This window comes from Mobula birostris, chromosome 3, assembly GCF_030028105.1.
Source record: "Mobula birostris isolate sMobBir1 chromosome 3, sMobBir1.hap1, whole genome shotgun sequence".
In the NCBI taxonomy this organism is placed as follows: domain Eukaryota; kingdom Metazoa; phylum Chordata; class Chondrichthyes; order Myliobatiformes; family Myliobatidae; genus Mobula; species Mobula birostris.
This window is the reverse complement of record NC_092372.1, coordinates 180,757,210-180,776,642: the sequence shown is the minus strand read 5'-3', so window position 1 is coordinate 180,776,642 and position 19,433 is coordinate 180,757,210. Positions and strand designations below refer to the sequence as shown.

General features: G+C 42.3%; 2 protein-coding genes across 3 annotated transcripts; one reads left to right on the top strand and one right to left on the bottom strand.

Moving 5' to 3' along the window:
- Positions 1-537: 537 nt before the first annotated feature.
- On the bottom strand, positions 538-11,507 carry LOC140195464 (type III intermediate filament-like). The gene is made up of 9 exons (XM_072253792.1): positions 10,907-11,507; positions 9,767-9,827; positions 5,253-5,348; positions 4,966-5,127; positions 3,961-4,086; positions 2,031-2,251; positions 1,241-1,284; positions 1,045-1,130; positions 538-943 (listed from the first exon to the last, which is right to left on the bottom strand). Exons 1-9 carry the CDS (start codon positions 11,437-11,439, stop codon positions 908-910), a joined length of 1,365 nt encoding a protein of 454 aa, XP_072109893.1. The 5' UTR covers positions 11,440-11,507; the 3' UTR covers positions 538-907.
- LOC140195465 (uncharacterized) lies at positions 10,438-17,985 on the top strand. 2 transcript variants are annotated; one of them, XM_072253794.1, is made up of 3 exons: positions 10,438-10,535; positions 12,828-12,958; positions 14,674-17,985. In XM_072253794.1, the coding sequence occupies exon 3, from the start codon at positions 16,061-16,063 to the stop codon at positions 17,354-17,356; it is 1,296 nt and encodes a 431-aa protein (XP_072109895.1). In that variant the 5' UTR covers positions 10,438-10,535; positions 12,828-12,958; positions 14,674-16,060; the 3' UTR covers positions 17,357-17,985. The 2 variants fall into 2 exon arrangements, with proteins under 2 accessions (XP_072109895.1, XP_072109894.1); XM_072253793.1 differs by lacking the exon at positions 10,438-10,535 and adding an exon at positions 10,580-11,645.
- The last annotated feature ends 1,448 nt before the right edge of the window (positions 17,986-19,433 follow it).

Here is a 19,433-nt window from a genome sequence, read left to right as displayed (position 1 = left end):
CTTCCCTCTGCTAGTCTGCAGGTCACCTTTGGGCAGAGTGTAGCAACTGCTTAGCACCCCCTCCCCACCCTTGATCAGGGGTCATGTGAGGCCATGGGAGCAGGTGATGGATGAGCAGCTGATGCATATCACAAGTCCTGGTCATGCAACCACTGATGCCAGGGAGACAATCTCTGAAGAGTATCCATAATTGTTGGGGTCATTCATCTTGTCGACTACTGCCCAGAAGGCAGCAATGGCAAACCACTTCTATAGAAAATTTGTGAAGGACAGTCATGGTTATGAAAAGATCATGATCGCCCACGTCATACAACACAGCAAATAACGAATACTTTTCAGTTGAAAGCGATATGCCAATTTCTTAAAAGCTTGCAATGCTTTTATTCTTCTCAGATGGCAACTGAACCAATGTTACATTATTTTGTGCATTATTTCACAAAATGACTTAGCTGTACATGCTTTTTGGGGAATTACAAAGTGCAGGTTGTTACAATCTCAGTAAAATAGGTATTGAATAAAAAGACATGTAACGAAGTATAGCTTTGGTCAATGTTTTATTAAAGCTCGCTTACAGGTAATTACTGGGGGAAAGATAAAAAGCAGTTGTGGTTCTGAATGTAAGTAGATTCAAAACTGGTGAAGTATTGCTAGTCATCACTGTGCAACTGTAAACTAGTGACTCTCTCCATAAACAGAGTGGAATATTACTTCAGTAAAGCCATTTACTGTATTTTAACTTTTCTATAAAGCTTACAACAAAACTTTATTGAATCTGGCACTCTTCAATTAGATGCAGAAAGGCACTTTAAAGCCAACAGTATTCTTCTTGAATAAGAGGACAAGCGGCATTCCGGTCTATCTTTTTTATTGCTTTGAAACAGCCTCAGCTTCATTGTGCTGACCAGGTTCAGTCTTCAATTTTCTGGGTAGTTTCACTGATCACCTGCAAAACAGAAACAAAATGTTGAAAACATTATCATCATTCTGCTGGTAAAATATGTCCATTCTTTTGAGTGTATTTTTTTAAAGAACATTTATACTAACATCTCCACCACTAGTCTCAACAGTTTTAATCACAATTTTCTTCTTTGATGTTCGACTTTCAGTTGGCTGCTGCTCATACAAGGCATCTGTAAGGAAAGGTATAATTAATCTTGTATTACTTTGGACAAAATATCAATGAAGATTTCCCATTTCCTAATTTGAGTAATTTCATGCATTTAGTTCTGAATTAACTTACCAGAGAGACTCAGTGATCCAAATGAGGGCACAGGCATAGAGATCCTAAATAAAAAAAAACAATATGTAAATACCAATGAAGAATTCCTTTTGCTCTGTTGAGTTTAACCTTCTATGGAATTCAATTGGCAGCCAACTTCCTAAAGAGGGACTCAACGATTTTGGTCTCATTGACATCTTGTAGAATTTATTTTCCTTCCCCCGCCACCCCCAAAACCAAGAAGTTCCTCCAAAACAATGAGGCTTTTTGTAAAACTCATGATTATAAGAGCCCAAAGGTCTGCCCACAAACAATTAAGATCTAGATAATTATTACACTTGTAAACTCCAACACAAAACAAGGCTTGGTGCTCTGTATGCATAGGGCACTGGTGATTTTTTTTTAAATTTCAGGACATAGATATTCTTTTTAAGGCAACATTTATTGACCATCCTTAGTTCCCATGATTGGTAAATTTGATCCTTGTAATTGGCCTAGTCGAGAATAATAACTTTTATAAGCCAAAAAATTTACAGAACTTAAGGAATATTTATTCAGACTTCAATATTGTGTTAAGACAAAGCATGCCAAGCCAGTCATTACAAGAACTCTAATCAGCTTACCATTTTTGCATTTACAGTAATATCAAAGAGCACCCTATTTACAGATGACAAATTTGTTTCAGAAAGTTGTTTAATCTTTACATCAATGTAGCTATAAAGAAATCTATGCATTTTAACAACAAGCCTCTGAATCTAATATACTTTTGAGTAATGAAGATTTTTTTTTAAATGATATAAAAATATATTACCTGTTTTCTTCACCTTCCAGTAATTGCCGGTATGTTGCAATCTCAATATCAAGAGCCATTTTAACTGTCAATAACTCTTGGTATTCTTGCAAGTGACGAGCCATCTCGTCCTTCAAATTACTGATGTCTTCTTCAAGCTGGCAAACGTTGTCCTGAGCACCACTGAGCTCTACACTATAGCGTTCTTCCAAATCCTGCATCTGGCGCTCAAGGGATTCATTCTGTTTTAAAGAATAAAAAATTGTTTTGGTATTTTATTGTCTTCCTTTTGTTCCTTGCATTCAACTTGTATTTGTGCATGAAAAATAGAATTAATTATGTTTGTTTCAATAACCCCAGCACTATTCCAGGTTGGAGATACTCAGCAGGTCAAACAATATCAATGAAGTCAGAATGACTTTGCGTCATTTCTGATGAAATTTCTTTTAGGTTGAAGTTTTAACTCTATTCCTGTTTCCTTAGATGCTGGCTGACCTACAGTTTCAACTTTTTTTCATTTTTATTACATATCCATAAACCTCCCAGTGAACAAATTTAATTTCCAAACTATTTTAAGTTGGGACTTCTAGTAAGACATAAAACATAGTGCTTCAGTTTTACCTTTTACGCTAATTGAAAATATTCCTCAAATGATTAGGGAAATCTGCATTCATAAAGCTAACAATTGAAATGAAAGACTTATACTTAAGTTTCTGACTCTATGTATTAAATGTTGAATTAAAAAGTAAACTGGACATAGAAGTGTTTTCAAATGTATGTAATCATTTTAAGCTTAGATAATATAAAGCAAGTATAAAATAGGGAAACAGCATTTCAAGCTTAAGTTCCCAAATTTCTCCAATGTTCTTCCAAGACACAAGCTTAGAGATAATCTTTGTAGCTCTATTCTGGGTGAAATTCTTCCTTTTGTCTCAGGTTGACAAAAACAGGCTACAATACTCAAGGTATCATCTGACTATAATGCTTGAGGAAAACTGGCTTGAATAGTATATCACCGTTATACATATGATTGCTTTGTAAATAATGACTAATTGAAATTAAAGAATACTGCACTTTTGAACATGTATTAACTATTTTAAGTGAAAGAAGGACCACCTTATATTAATTAGCTCAACATGTTGTAAGTTTTGGTGATCAAGATTTCTAGACAACTTTTATCCTTATTTTTTTAAAACAGCATATTAGTAGTGCTTCAGTACGCATTGATGCCAGCAATTTTCAACCTCACCATCTCATCTACACAATCTTCTTTTGAATAAACTGTTGTGAACCTCTTCTAATATCCACAGCAGATGTTTTCTCCAACTAAATATTAAGAAAAACAAAGCCTTATTCTTCATCTTTGGCACAAACACCAACCCCAGGCCACTAGATGAATCCCTCTCCCTTTTGCTGCCACTTTATGTACCTGAATAAAATTGCTAATAACCTTGGTATCCTATCTGACTTTGTCATAAGCCTGCAATCATGCATCTTCTCCAGCTCCATGACAGTCTGTCTCTTCCATACTTCCACAATATTTCTATAAATTTCTCTAACCCAACGATCTTCCAAGATCTTTGCACTTCAGCTCTGGCCTGTTGCTCACCTCCAGTTTTAATTGTTTCCTCTGGTAGCCTCAACTTCTGTAGCCTAGGCCTCAATTTGTAATTAATTCCATACTTCGTCTCTTACTCTTTCCTTACTTGAGATGCTAATCTTTTTGACCAAGTTACTTTTTAAATGCATTTGAGCAATGTGTTCCGGCCAGCATTTGTATACCTGTTCCATTAGGTCTTATTGTAGCTCTGGATCATGTTTTGTTTGATAATCTGTTGTGTTAAATACACTACATGTTTTAATTAGTTTTATAAATATAGTGTGGTGTAATTTGTGGATAAAGCACATGGCTCTACTGATTTGGCTGAATTTAGGTACTTGGACAACTTACCGTTCCCTTCAGTGCATCGACTTCACAGGTCAGCGTCTGGACTTGTCTGCGATAATCATTGTTTTCTTGTTTTGCTACGCGAAGAGCGTCAGTGTTACGAGCGGCAGTATCATTTATATCGGCCAGCTGTTCCAACACACAGATTTCTGTGAGTGAATCTGACTATACATTTCTGCTTTTACCACAACCCAAACAGAAGTAACTCAACCATTCTTGTCACTTTTAATCAGTTTGATGAAATGATCCTTACGTATTATTTGGTTGATGTAGAAATTGCTGCATTAAATTGAATGATTTAAACAAAAAGTGGGTGCCAGCTAATAGAGTCACTACTTCAGAGAGGCAGAGACCTAGGTACCTCACGGAGCTTGCACACCCTCCCTGTGACATCATTAGTTTCTGCTGGATCCTCTGGTTTCCTCTCACATCCCAAAGACATGGGTCAGTAGGTCAATCGACCACTAAATTACCCCAACATGTAGGCAAGTAGTAGAATCTGGGGTAGTTGGTGGGAATGTGGGGAGAACAAAATGGGATTTGTGTTGGATAAATATAATTGAGTGCTTGAAAATTGGTGCGGTTTCTGTCGGCTGAAGGGCCTATTTCTGTGCTGTATCTTTTTCTCTCTGTTAACATGTGACCTGATTATGGAAGTAGACAAGAGGATCAGGTGATCACTGATCTAATTAATGATCTGGGTGCCTAAACTGGATTAGGTATTGAGGAGGAACACATACTATATATGGTTCAGTGCAATGGGGTTTGGGAACAATTATATGCTGTTGCTTTGAGTAATAATCTTGAAAATAAATGCTTTTGAGTGTGTGTAGTTAGTTTAACTGCAGAAGTTTGTTAGAAGATACAAGTGTGAAAAAGATCCAATTTGATATAAAACATGTGAAAGCATGGAAGTGGCTATTGAGTGAGGCGATAGTTTTCAGCTCTATGATACAGATTAGATGTTAACTGGCTGACATTAATACTTGACCACTAAAAATGCCTTACCTTGGACTTGTACCATTCCTCAGTCTCAGAAATGTTCTTAGCAGCAAGTTTATCAAACTGAGAGCGAACTTCCTGGAGTGCTGCAGTCAGGTCAGGTCTGGCCACATCCATCTCAACCTTGACCTGCGAATCTCGGATTTGAGCTTGCAGTTCTTGAACTTCCTGAGGAAGTAAGATAAATACAGGGAAATAAGTCATCTATTGGCTGAAGCAGTGTTACAGATTCTTAAAGATAAGAGTATTATACTAATGATCACTCAAATTACTTAACAACAGAACATGCTTACCTCTTCATGAAGTTTCTTCAAGAACATAATTTCTTCTTGTAGTGACTCAACTTTACGTTCCAAATCCAAGCGTGCCAGGCATGCATCATCCACATCCTTTTACATACAATAGATATATTATTGATTACAGTTATTACAATGGTTTTATAAAAATAATCTCAGTACTTGAATTCACTTGTAATTATTACAGCATATATTGCAATCATATTTGATGTACTGATTTGTTAATTTATTTCCCATTTACTCTTACAAATAAATGAAGGGAAATAAAAATACACCATTTTTAGGTTAGGATTCCATGAATCATTGTTGCTTCATTGGTAAAAATAATTTTCTGATAGGCAATAGGAGCTCTTATTCATTTTGAAATTACGCTGATTTAATAAAGATTCAATGATTTTGTCTTTCAAAAAGACTGCTATTTCTAACACCGATGAAGTCTTGGACTGAAACATTGACTGCTTATTCTCCCTCCATAGATGCTGCTTGACTTGCTGAGTTCATCCTGCCTTTTGTGTAGGTTGCTCAAGATAATCAGCATCTGCAGAAGCTCTTGTGTTTATGGTTAGCCATTAAGTTCTTGAAGATCGATACAGAATCACAGGAAACATTTGCACAATGAAGCTGTGTACAGAAGTTACAGCACAAAGACAAGCATTTCATCTCAACAAATCTATACAGGCACTTACCTGTCTCTCCACACAAGAATTTTATTTGAAAACGTGACACTTGCCATTTAAGCCAAATTAAAAGAAAAGCAGTTTTACATTCAGAATTGAAAGGAAGTTACAAAGAATCATAATCAGCATTCAAGCAGAAAAATATGCAGGCATGTGATTTTTTGATGTCAAGTTCAGTCTTTCATGGTTTAATTGGTTTAATTGGTAGTGCACTTCATGATTCCATCACACAACAGTGCTGGATAGTTTAGAAAATGGGTCAGTTATGAAATAACATTATTATCTGTATTATGTTACCTGGACCATCAATGTAATTTAGTGCATCATTACTCAGTTATTTATACTAGGCTCATATATTTATTCAAACAATTACAAAAATACATATTAATTATGTCCATAATTACTATTAAAATAAAATTAAAAGAATGTTATACAAAATGCTACAGAAATTATGCTGTCTGAGCAATGACATGGGAGACTGATTATCATATTGGTAGAAGGCTTTGGCTGCATTATTGACCAGAATCAATGTTGCTTTTATGGACTTTTAGAGTTATATAATACCATACTGAATCAGCAATCTCAGCATACTGCAACTATTAATCTTTTTACAATTTATTATAAGAGTTCAGTTTTAAGTATTAGTACATTAATTCTTCATATTGCTGGTCAGCAAGTTAGGAATATCAACAGATAGGGCTAGATAACAGACAATATTTGAATGTTTAGTTGTTTACCCTGCAAATGGCATAAAATTGGTAACTAGCTTGTTTTTATTCAGTAACATAATGAACATTTTCAAATACAAAATAATTTGAGTATCAAAATACATTTATGATGAGCACTCACATTGAGTAATAAAAGGGCAAATATATAAACTGTCAATAAAATTTTTTATTCTTGTTTCTCATTAATACGATGCCACATTGCTGCTCCAATTATACTAATCCACTGTTTGCCTGGTGCACAAAAGCATCTATTCATTTTTTAAATTTACTGGCATGCCATGTGTTCAGTGTAACTGCATTCCAAGGCAAATCCTTGTTGGAGATCATTTTACATCACTGGAACAAAAATATGCAGCTGCCTTCTTGAAACCACTATTATTCCAACAGTTGTTTTTTATGTGATGGGGAGTTAAGAATCTTCTAACAGCAAGGTGCACAAACTTTTTTTTATACAACTAAGGCTGATGCTGTTAACAAGTTTACTGCCTTTTTCAAGGGCACAGAAATGTATACTGAGGAAGATGCATGGTTGGGAAAGAAGGATGGGGGTGGGGGATCTCATTAAAGCTTTTCGAATGTTGAAAGGCTTAGACCAAGTAGAAGGGGAAAGGATGTTCTCCATAGCGGGGGAGTCTAGGACAAGAGGGCACAGCCTCAGGATAGAGGGGTGTTCATGTAAAACAGAGATGTGAAGAAATTTCTTCAGCCGGGGGTGGTCAATTTGTGGAATTTTTTACCACAGGCAGCTGTGGAGGCCAGGTGGAGATTGATAGGTTCTGGTTTGGGTATGGCACCAGAGGTTACGGGGAGAAGGCTGGGAAATGGGGCTGAGGAGAGGAAAAAAGTATCAGTCATGATTGAGTGGCAGAGCAGGCTCAATGGGCCAAATGGCCTAATTCTGATCCCGTGTCATATGGTCTTTAACAAAATCACGCATTCTGTAGGTAACAATTCCAATTCTTCTGCCTGCTGCATCAATTCTTCTGCCCAAACGGACTTCAGAGAGAAGACAGAGTGAGAGTGCAAGCATGCAGTCAATAAGCATAAACCAGCCACTTCCTCAGGAAGAGAAAGAAAGAAATTGCAGGCCATGATTGCTCAGGCAATTCTTTTGTGTTTCTGGACAGTGACTCTAAAATACCATCAGCAAAACACATGGCTGAGTCAGGGAGTCAATGAATCGCTTATTATTTTGCTATCTCAAAGCTTTGGACTCTGATCTATGCTGAATCAACAAAACATGGCCAGGCCTAACTATCTCCCACAACAGCAGCAGCCTCCGAACTAGGGATAGGGACTAAGTTTTCAGCTCTTCATAACTACTCATTGATGATGGATGTTAATAGACAGACAATAAGGTCATGTTTAACTGTGAATTGTTCCTCAGTCCCCTCTCCCCTGCTGCAGGTCAGATCCCCCTGACATTCATGGGCAGGTGAATGGTAGGATTTCAATGCACCAAACTTGACTTCAAAGTCAAGTAAAAATGAAAGAATTTGTAGTATTCCTAATGAAAGATAAACTCATTCTTCTCCCTGTTCTTTCACCTCCTGGTGGGCAGATGAAGCAAAAACATACTTGCATGGCTTGAGTCATAACTGCTTGGAAATAGTGCCAAGATCAATGATTGACAGAAAGGGCAGCAAAAAGGAGCAAATAATGACCAAAAGCATGATCAACCTTTTTAAGGGATATAATTTGATAGCAGATCAAATATTCAAAGCATTAAAATGTTAAAAAAAACAAACATTCATAAATGTCTTTTGTTTCCATGCAGGTTTTTGAACAGGTAACAGGCACCAGATGGTTATATTCCTTTCTGGAATTGTGCACATTTGCACACAAATACATGGGTTGCAATTTTAGAGAATGCCTGAGAAACCTTTTGGAACAGGGGTTAATTAATGGGAAAGTAAGGCCCTAAAGTATAATGAGGTGTGGTATGATTCTGAAGGTTGGATTATTTGGGACTCCAGAGTGAGCTAGCCAACTGGATGCAGAATTGGCTTGTTAGAGCAGGTCAGAAAGTGGTAATGGAGGGTGATTAAGATTGGAAGCCTGTGAACAGTGATTATGCCCCAGTGTTTAATGCTGTGCCTTCTGTTGTTCATTATCTATATTAAGGAATTGAGAAGGTAGTAAGTAAAATTGTGGATGACCCTAAAATTGGTGGTATAGTGGACAGTGAAAAGGTTGTCTAAGATTACAAAAGGATTTAACTCAACTGGGAAACAGTATCAAGGAATGTAAGAGTGAATTCAACTCAGACAAGTGTGAAGTGTTGCATTTTGAGAAGTTCAACCAGGATAGGAACTTAGAAGTAGCAGTGCCCTGGAGAGTGTTACAGAACAGAGCAATCTAAGACTACAAGTACGTAGATCCCTGAAGGTAGCAACACAGGTGAACAGGGTGGTGAAGCAGATGTTTGGTACGTTTGCCTTCATCAGTATCGATATTGAGTAGAAAAGTTGGGACAAGATGTTACAGCTGTAAAAAATGTTGGTGAGACCGCATTAGGAGTATTGTGTGCAGCTAGCTATTCGAAATCTTATTAGGCTGGAAACAGTACAGAATTAGAAGGATGTTACCAGGACTAAAGGGCTTGAGTTGTAAGAAGAGGCTATTTTCCCTGGAGAAGGAGGCTGAGGAATGTCATTTTCCCCCAAGGCAGGTGAGTTTAAAACCTGAAGGCATAGGTTGAGGTGAGATGGAAAAGATTTAAAGGAGTCCTTTAAAATTTAAAGCAGTGTGTAGTGGGTATGTGAAATCAGCTGTCAGATGAAGTGGTAGAAACAGGTACAATTACAATGTGTAAATGACAATTGGATGGGTAGGAAAGGTTTAGTGGGATATGGGCCAAGTACAGGCAAATGGGACTTCAGATGAAATAATTTGGTTGACGATTTGGGTCGAAGTGCCTGCTTTCCTGCGATGTAACTCTATGGAAATTGAAGAGTTACCCTTCACATTGTTTTGCCTTAGGCGTGGCACTGATTTTACCCTGGCCGGAAGGGGAAGGGCGCAGTCCAATGCGCTTGTGCTGAGTTGTTCGAGAATTGGCTAAGAGCAGGGCGGGGGCTTGAGGTATAGCTGATCACGTTCTCACCTGTCTGAAAGCTGCCAGGTTGTTCTCAGCATCCTCCCGTTGAATAACTTCATCTTGCAACCTGTAAGGAAGTGTTTATATAAATGTCACTCCCACTCCAGTTTGAAGCGCAGGTCCGTGATTTGTGGTTTTTAACGATGCTCTTCCGCCCCAATCTATTGATTATGCTAACTATTCACCCCTCTTCTTTCTTACAGAAAACGAAATCGACTTTTTTGCAAAGATAGCATACTTTGATTAATCCTTTTCCCCCTAAAATGTTAACCTAATTAGGGTTACAGCCAAAATATTCGGAGCGGTTGACAATCCACATTTTAGTCGAACGACTTCACAAAAGCACATTGCCCATTGCTGGAATGCTCTCTCGTTACAGCACTCCTTGACTTTAATTCGGGAAGCATTTATACTTTTAAAAACGTTGAATATAACCCTAACCCTTTCTCTTCGTTGCATCAAAATATTATATGCGGAATGTCATTTATATTACCATGCTGGCAGATAGCAAAAAAAAAGAGCTTTCGAAAATCAAGAGGGCCGTGTGCCTTGTCCTGCACTCAGAGAGTACGCAACCGGTTTGAAGTTAGTTCATCCGCAAATTCCTGTCTCGGCCGCCCCACCCAACACCCTGCCACACCTCAAAGCATCCCATCGACACAAAAACCGCGGGAAGCGCGCAAACTACATCCATCCAACGTGGCACAGAAACCAAAGGACATTCTCTGCGAAAATAGCGAGGCAGTTGTAAGAAATGTTATAATCCAGCATCTTGGTAGGTCCTTGGCGACTACACTTAAATCTCGTTGTAATGGGAAAAAGGGGTTTTGCATAAGGTTCTGGGCAAGGGCATCTACTAGAAACGTTAATATTGTTTTGCCAGCGCCTGATTAATTTATTTAACACTTTCTAGCTAAAAAAACCTTTTTTTCGAAGAAGAAGAAGAAGAGCAATAAACCAGAATTAACTATTTATACTAAGGGTGTTGCAAACTATTCTATCACGATACGCGAAGAGAGCTTCAATATGAGGGTGTGTCTGGTATTCTATGGGAACGTTGGTACTTATTTCTTCTACAAGTGAAGAAAACTACCTAACAGCCCAGGCTCCAATAAAAACAATGGGAACACGGCTGGTGTGGCTTACTTTTCTCTCAGCTTCTGAAGATCATCGGCCAGGTTGTCGCGTTCCACCTCAATCCTGGACTTCTCATTGCTGATCTGGTCAACCTGAAGACGCAGATCCCTCAGCTCCTGCTCATACAGGTCTCCGATTCTGGATGGCCGTTTACCCTTCAGTTGCTCCAGTTCGACAAGCAGGACTTTGTTCTGTTGCTCCAGTGTCCTCACTTTTTCGAGGAAGCTAGCCAGGCGGTCGTTCAGCTCAATCATCTCAGCCTTTTCATTGCTGCGGTTCACCTTAAACTCCGTGTTCAGGGCATCCACCATAGCGAAGTTGAGGTTGCTGCTCGAGGCCACTATCGGACCACTGCTCCTCACAAACCTCGTAGTTTTCGCCTTGATTGGCATAGTGTAACTCATTCTGGTGGGGTAAGCGGTGATCAAGCTCTGCGGACTCCCGCGAACCGTATAGCTGCGACGGCTGGTTGTAACTTTGATCGGTTTTTCTGGAAACATCTTGCGGTAGGAACTGGATTTGGTTGCTCTGAATCCGTCCATTGCTGGATGCTGCACTTGAAGACTGTTGCCCGAGGAGAAATATCACGACTGCAAGAGAGGGATTGCATACAACGTCCCAGCATTTATAGGGAACAGTCCTGGTACTCCCCTGACGATAAACGGGACACCGCTGATGCTATGATTGACGTTGGAAGCACCACTCGGCAGTTAGCAACAGCTTTGTTTGGACCACTCACAGCTTGGAGGTAGGGCTACTTTTTTTCTCTCTTCGTAATGTTGAGGCTGCAAGCATCGGAATTGGACAGGACATCTGAAATTTTGAGAGGGAACTGTATTTTGCTTACTGTACCAAGCAGATCTGTTAATCGCAAAGCTTCGACTCCGTTGCCACCCAATTGTATCGAGTCTTTTAAACTTAGTCACATTATCACTACTAATCTTATGGTTGACGGTTTTAGCATTTTTTTTTAATTTGGAGGGCGCCAAAACATTTTCGCCAGAGGTCACTGCAACACAGTCAAAAATTAATTCTGGTGGTAGTAACCACGAAAAAATTTATCAACAGTAAAATATATTCCTCCTTGTTTAATGTCATGAAAACCTATAAATGATTGTTACCTAGTTTAGTTTTGACAAAGAAAACATGCGAAAGCTGGTTTGTAAGTGAAACCCACGAGACCGTTCTAGAAAGCACGTTTACAAGCTTTCCGCCGGGTGTCCGTGGGTGATAGGAGTTGGAGTGAGTAAAACTGATGATACAGCTCGCTCCTGGGTTGGGTGGGGTGCTTGGTTCAGTGTTGTACAGAGGGCGGCTCCGTCAAACTTCCACGCTGTAACTTTTAGGCATCTCAGAACAGTAAAATCTCAATGCGGCTTTTAAATAAAAGAACCCATTTGGAATCGTGAAATATTCAGTTAATTACCACTCCCCCCGTATTAATAATTAGAGAAATCCGAACCTTTTTCATCGTTTCTGAAAATATATTACCCGACCCGCCTCAGAGAAAACGCCCTTAACTACTCGCTTTGTGTATTTCAACCCGGACCAAATATCACTCGAATATAACGGTTCATTACAACAATAATTAATAAGTTTATTTCGATCTCTACACAATTCTGCTTTCCACAATATTTCGAGTAGCATTTTGTTTTGGAATCAGTTTGAAAAGTTTATATTCTGGGAGAAAATGGGATTTCATTCGGGAAGGGTGGGCGTTTTCCTCTCACCAGCTACTTGAACAACTTCCATATGACAGATTTACACTGAGGGCGCCTTTTGTCTACAAGCCGAGTAATTTAGCGCCGTGGCAACAACTCGGCGACCACAAATCCAAAAGCGCAGGAAACCATTATGTTGGGCTATTTTATTAAAACCGTCCTTTGGCCCCTGTATCTTGACTAACTACGCTCTCTGAACCTGTAAACAGAAAGAGGGAACACCGAAACCTGTAAACAGAAAGAGGGAACACCGAGTAATGGAAGGTGCAAGTCAAATAAACTGCCAGATGCTGGATATCTGAAAAAAATAAAGAGAGAACATGCTGGAAATACTCAGCAGGTGAGACAGCATATGTGAGAAGACAAACAGATTAATAAATTAGCACAACTTATTTTTTATTTCCCTTTCTTAGAGAGTGGAGGTTGTGCAGCCTTTTGCACTGGACATGTCCTTCCACTCTTACATTTGTTTGCAACACTCTGGTTAGGTCGGCTGCATAAATCTAGGGAAGTCGAAGACTCCAAACGTGGGAGGGAGATTGAAGTGCAAGCCCCTGAAATCCCCCTGTTTGTGTGCATGCTGTGTGATTTGTTACCCCGTTACAAATAAGTACCACGAAATAACAGCACTCCACATGCAATTAAAAGATTTAGCTTTATACTTCTTAATTTGACTAAAGGGTTAGTAAAGGAAAAGCAAAAAAAAAGGATAAGGGCCCATTTTAAATGAAACACCCTAAAGTGCACAAGTTGGAGCTCATGGTTTCCCCTTTGCCGATCCTCCTTTGATCTCCCTGGGCTTCATTCAATCCCAGCCCCACTCCAGGCTGACCTCTTCTCTCCTGCGTCTTCTCTCTTCTCCTCTCTCAAAAGCCCCAAGCCCAACTTTACTGTCTCTCACCAGAGAAACCGCCCCTGAATCCGTTCATCCCCATTGGATGGCACACATTTCTCCTATCTCTTATCTTCAACAGTAACCCAAACAAGCAGCTTACACAGAGAACAGAAAAGCAAACAGAGAAAAAATAAGAACTATGTGAACCAGGGCATTGCATGTTTATCAACGTTCTCACTCTTGAAATGTTCTCCTTTTCAAACTGATGATAACCTTGCACAATACACACAATGCTGGAGGAACTCAGCAGGCCAGGGAAAATTTATGGAAAAAAATACAGATGTTTTGGGCTGAAATGTTGACTGTACTTTTTTCTATAGATGCTTCCTGGCCTACTGAGTTCCTCCAGCGTTTTGTGTATGTTGCTTGGATTTCCAGCACCTGCAGATTTTCCCTTGTTTGTGATTTGATAACCTTGCACACTGGTTTTACCCCTTCAGAGATATCCATCTCCATCATACCTTCACCATCCTACACAAAGAGCTGGTCATTGACTTCTGGAAGGGGGATGGTGCACATGCTCAATGGTGCTGAGATCTGGAAGGCTGACAGTTTCATGTCCTCCGGAGTGAATGTCATCAACAGCCAGCCCTGGTTGAACTATGTAGACGTAACTGCCAAGAAAGTGAACCAGTACCTAGCCTTCCTCAGGAGGCTAAAGAAATTTGGCATGTCCCCTTTGACTCTCACAGCTTTTAGTAGATGCACCACAGAAAGCATCATATTCAGATGCATCATGGCTTGGTATGCCAACTATTCTGCTTGAGACCACAAGCAACTGCAGAGGGTTGTGGACGCAGCACAACACATTACTGAAACCAGTCTCCCCTCCATGAACTCTGTCTAAGTTTCTCACTGCATCAGTGAAGCTGCCAACATAATCAAAGACTGCATTGTCTTTTCCCTTTCCACCCTTCCAATTGGACAGAAAATACACTCACAACATGCTGGAGGGAATCAGCAGGTCGGGCAGCATCCATGGAAAAGATCGGTCCATGTTTCGGGCTGGAACCCTTCGTCAGGACTGAAGAGGGAAGGGGCAGAGGCCCTATAAAGAAGGTGGGGGGAGGGTGGGAATGAGAAGGCTGGTAGGTTCCAGGTGAGAGTCCTCACTCTCTGCCGTCTGCCATGGACCTCTCTTACACTTTATTCTCCGCCAGATTCACACTTCCAGCCGCCGTTTCTTCTCCTTCCTTGCGTCCAAGAAGGACTACAAGCTCGCCCGCCTGGAGCCCACGACGACGACCGGCTCCAGCCCGGACCCTGACCCCTCGGACCTCGACTTCTCAGGCCTTCGGCGGGCTGAAGACCCATCCGCCTCGGACTCTGACCCCAACTGGAACTACGGTCTCCCGGTCATGGGCACCAGCCCCCGGCAGGCCATAGAATCACTCGCCTCCGACTCTGAACTCAGTTCTGGGGCCACGCAGGCTACAGGCTCCGCCACCCCCAGCTCCGGATCCAGCTCGGACCGAGGTCCCGACCCTCTCCGGACCAGGACCACTCTTACTGCTGCTGGATCCTACCGCCCGTCTGATTCCCCCACTACCCTCTTTCCTCCCCTCGACTCCCAACCTTCCCTCTACCTCTCATCGCCCCTCCATTCTCTGATCCCTCATCCTCCACTAACCCCGCTCTCCCTGAACATCCCAACCCCCCTCTCCCTCCTGAGACCTCCCACTCTTACCCTCCTGCGACCCCAGCCCCAACCCTTGCCGTGTCTTCACTATCCCCTCTGACCTTCTCCTTTCTGAGGCAGAACGTCCTTTTCTTAGCAAGGGCCTCACTTTTGTCTCCCTCCGTCCACACCTCAATGAGTTCCGTGCCTGCCATGACGCTGAACTCATCTTCCGTCGCCTACGTCTCCGAGCCTACTTCCTTGGCAAGGATTCCCCTCCCCCTACTGATGACCCCTTCTCCTGTCTTCAACCCTCCTCCTCTTCCTGGACGCCCCATCCGGGCCTTCTACCTGCACTCGATCTTTTTATTTCTAACTGTCGCCGAGACATCAACCGTCTCAACTTCACCACTCCTCTCTCCTGTTCCAACCTCACTCCCTCTGAACGCACTGCCCTCCACTCTCTCCGCACTAATCCCAACCTCACCATCAAACCCGCTGACAAAGGTGGTGCTGTAGTAGTCTGGTGGACAGACCTCTACCTCACTGAGTCCGAACGGCAGCTCTCTGACACCTCCTTTTGCTTACCCCTGGAACAGGACCCCACCAAAAAACATCAAACTATTGTCTCCCGTACCATCACTGCCCTTATCAACTCCAGAGACCTTCCATCCTCAGCCACTAAACTCATTATCCCCACACCCCATACCGCTCGGTTTTACCTCCTCCCCAAGATCCACAAGCCTGACTGTCCCGGCAGACCCATAGTTTCTGCCTGCTCCTGTCCCACCGAACTTGTATCTGCCTACCTGGACTACATTTTGTCACCTATAGTTCAGTCTGTCCCCACCTACATCCGGGATACATCCCATGCCCTCCACCTCTTCAATAACTTCCAGTTCCCTGGTCCCAACCGCTTCATTTTCACTATGGATGTCCAATCCCTATACACCTCCATTCCCCATGAAGAAGGCCTCAAAGCCCTCCGCTACTTTCTGGATAATAGACCTCACCAGTTCCCCACCACCACTACCCTCCTCCAGCTGGCAGAACTGGTTCTCACATTCAATAACTTCTCTTTTGGCTCTTCCCACTTTCTTCAGACCAAGGGTGTAGCTATGGGAACTCGCATCGGCCCTAGCTATGCCTGCCTCTTCGTTGGTTGCATGGAACAGTCTGTGCTCCAAACCTATTCTGGTACTGCTCCCCAACTTTTCCTTCGGTACATTGACGACTACATTGGTGCTGCTTCCTGCGCCCATGCTGAGCTCATCAATTTCATCGACTTTACTTCTAACTTCCACCCAGCCCTCAAATTCACTTGGTCTATCTCGGGCACTTCTCTCCCCTTTCTCGATCTCTTGGTCTCCATCCCTGGAGACAGACTGTCCACTGACATGTTCTACAAGCCCACTGACTCTCATAACTACCTCAACTATACCTCTTCCCACCCTGCCACATGCAAAAATGCCATTCCCTATTCCCAGTTCCTCCGTCTCCGCTGCATCTGCTCCGAGGATGAGGTTTTCCGATCCAGGACATCTCAAATGTCCTCTTTCTTTAAGGATCATGGTTTCCCTGCTGTCATCAATGATGCCCTCACCTGCATCTCCTCCATTTCCCGCACTTCGGCTCTCACCCCATCCTCCCACCACCACAACAGGGACAGAGTTCCCCTTGTCTTCACCTACCACCCCACTAGCCTCCAGATCCGACACATTATCCTCCGCAACTTCCGCCACCTTCAACAGGACCCCACCACTAAGCACATCTTTCCCTCTCCACCCCTCTCCGCCTTCCGCAGGGATCGGTCCCTCCGTGACTCCCTGGTCCACACGTCCCTCCCCACGGATCTCCCACCTGGCACTTATCCCTGTAAGTGCGAGTGCTACACCTGCCCCTACACCTCCTCTCAGGGCCCCAAACAGTACTTCCAAGTGAGGCAACACTTCACTTGTGAGTCTGTTGTGGTCATCTATTACATCCAGTGCTCCCGGTGTGGCCTCCTCTACATTGGTGAAACCCGACACAGATTGGGGGACTGCTTCGTCGAGCACCTCCACTCCGTCCGCCAAAACAGACAGGATCTCCCAGTAGCCACCCACTTCAACTCTGCTTCCCACTCCCATTCAGATATGTCCATACATGGCCTCCTCTACTGCCATGATGAGGCTGAACTCAGGTTGGAGGAGCAACACCTCATATACCGTCTAGGTAGTTTCTAGCCCCTTGGCATGAACATAGAATTCTCCAACTTCCGGTAATTCCCTCCCCCTCCCTTCCCCTATCCCTCTGTCACTCTGTCCCCTTCCCCAGCTGCCTACCACCTCCCTCTTGGTTCCACCTCCTACTACCTATTGTGTTTTCCCCTATTCTTTCTTCACCTTTCCTGCCTATCACCTCCCTGCTTCCCTTCCCCCACCCCTTTATCTTCCCTCTTACTGGTTTTTCACCTGGAACCTACCAGCCTTCTCCTTCCCATCCTCCCCCCACCTTCTTTATAGGGCCTCTGCCCCTTCCCCCTACAGTCCTGACGAAGGTTTCCGGCCCGAAACGTCAACCGATCTTTTCCACGGATGCTGCCCGACCTGCTGAGTTCCTCCAGCATGTTGTGAGTGTTGCTTTGACCCCAGCATCTACAGATTATTTTGTGTGGACAGAAAATACAGAAGCCTGAAAGAACGAACGTACCACCAGGCTCAAGGATGGCTTCTCTCCTTTTATTAAAGGGCTATTGAAGGGTCTCCTAGTTTGATAAGATGGACTCTAGACCTCACAATCTATCTTGGTAGAATTGTTCTTTCTCTGAATATGTAACTCTTTATTCTGTACTCTGTTATTGTTTCCCCATGTACTGCCTCAATATACTGATGTGATTAAATTATCTATATGAATGGCATACAAAATAAATGTTTTCATATATATTGGTACATGTGCCGATAGAAAACCAATTTACCAATATAATTCCCTGCAGCTTTAAGATCTTTAAACTCCTCCCAGTTTCAACAAATAGTCTCTGACCTGAAATGTTAACTGTTTATCTTCCTATAGATACAACCTGAACTGAGTATGTCAACATTTTCTGTTTTTTGTGGGAGATTAGTAATTTGGAAAGAATTTGCAGGTTGTGCAAAGTAGCAAGGTATTTTTTAAAATTATGGTATCTCTGGCAACATTAGCACTTATTGGCCAATTCTAATTTACCTTGGAAAAGTCATGGTAAGTCACCTTGTTGAACTGCAGCAGTCTGCATGACAAGAGTTCAGTGATGGCCCAAGTACAGAGGGCAGACATCCCACCTCTCCCGGAAATTCTGGGAGTCTCCCGCATATTAATAGTGGCTCCCTGATGCCCGCAAATTATATACAATATCACAGAAATCAATTTTTTGAGAGTGAGCGAGCGAAAGAGAGAAAGCGCGAGAGCGACCACAAGCAAGCGAGAGCACGCGAGCGAGAGAGAAAGCAAGTGAGAGAGCGAGAGTGACCATGAGAGAGAGAGCTAGAGAGAGAGCGCGCGCACCCACCATGGCAGAGTGTTCCAAAAAAAGAAAATATAAAACATATGTCACCCTAGACTATACTAAAGTGTACCCCTGCCTAATAGGGGTCAAAAATAATGACAGTGTTGCTCACTGCGCTTTTTGCAACAGTGACTTTTTATTGCCCATGGTGGTTTAAGACTGTAAAAGACGTTGAGGTGAGTTTAACAGGTGTCATTCGTTCATTAGTATAGCTAACATTATTTAAACTAGCTGGCTCGCTGCTAAGGAGCTACTCTATTGCAGACATCCCACCTCTCCCGAAAGTTCCGGGAGTCTCCCGCAAATTGATGATGCTACCTCCCTGAAATAAGTTTTTACTGGGTGGGATGTCTGAGAGGGAGAGACATAAACACTGAATGAACAGTTCACTGGGCTTTAATAAGAACTGCACTAAAGTAAGGAAAATAAAAAATGCTAGGCTAACAGGGCTGCTAACTAAAAACTCTCAAACCAATTAAAACTAATGCCATCACAGCAGGTCAAAAGCAGTAACCTAGAACCAAATTAATACTAACAAGAAAAAATCTGCAGATGCTGGAAATCCAAGCAACACACACAGAACACACATCAAAGTTGCTGGTGAACGCAGCAGGCCAGGCAGCATCTGTAGGAAGAGGTACAGTCGACGTTTTGGGCCGAGTCCCTTCGTCAGGACTAACTGAAGGAAGAGCTAGTAAGAGATTTGAAAGTGGGAGGGGGAGGGGGAGATCCAAAATGATAGGAGGAGACAGGAGGGGGAGGGATGGAGCCAAGAGCTG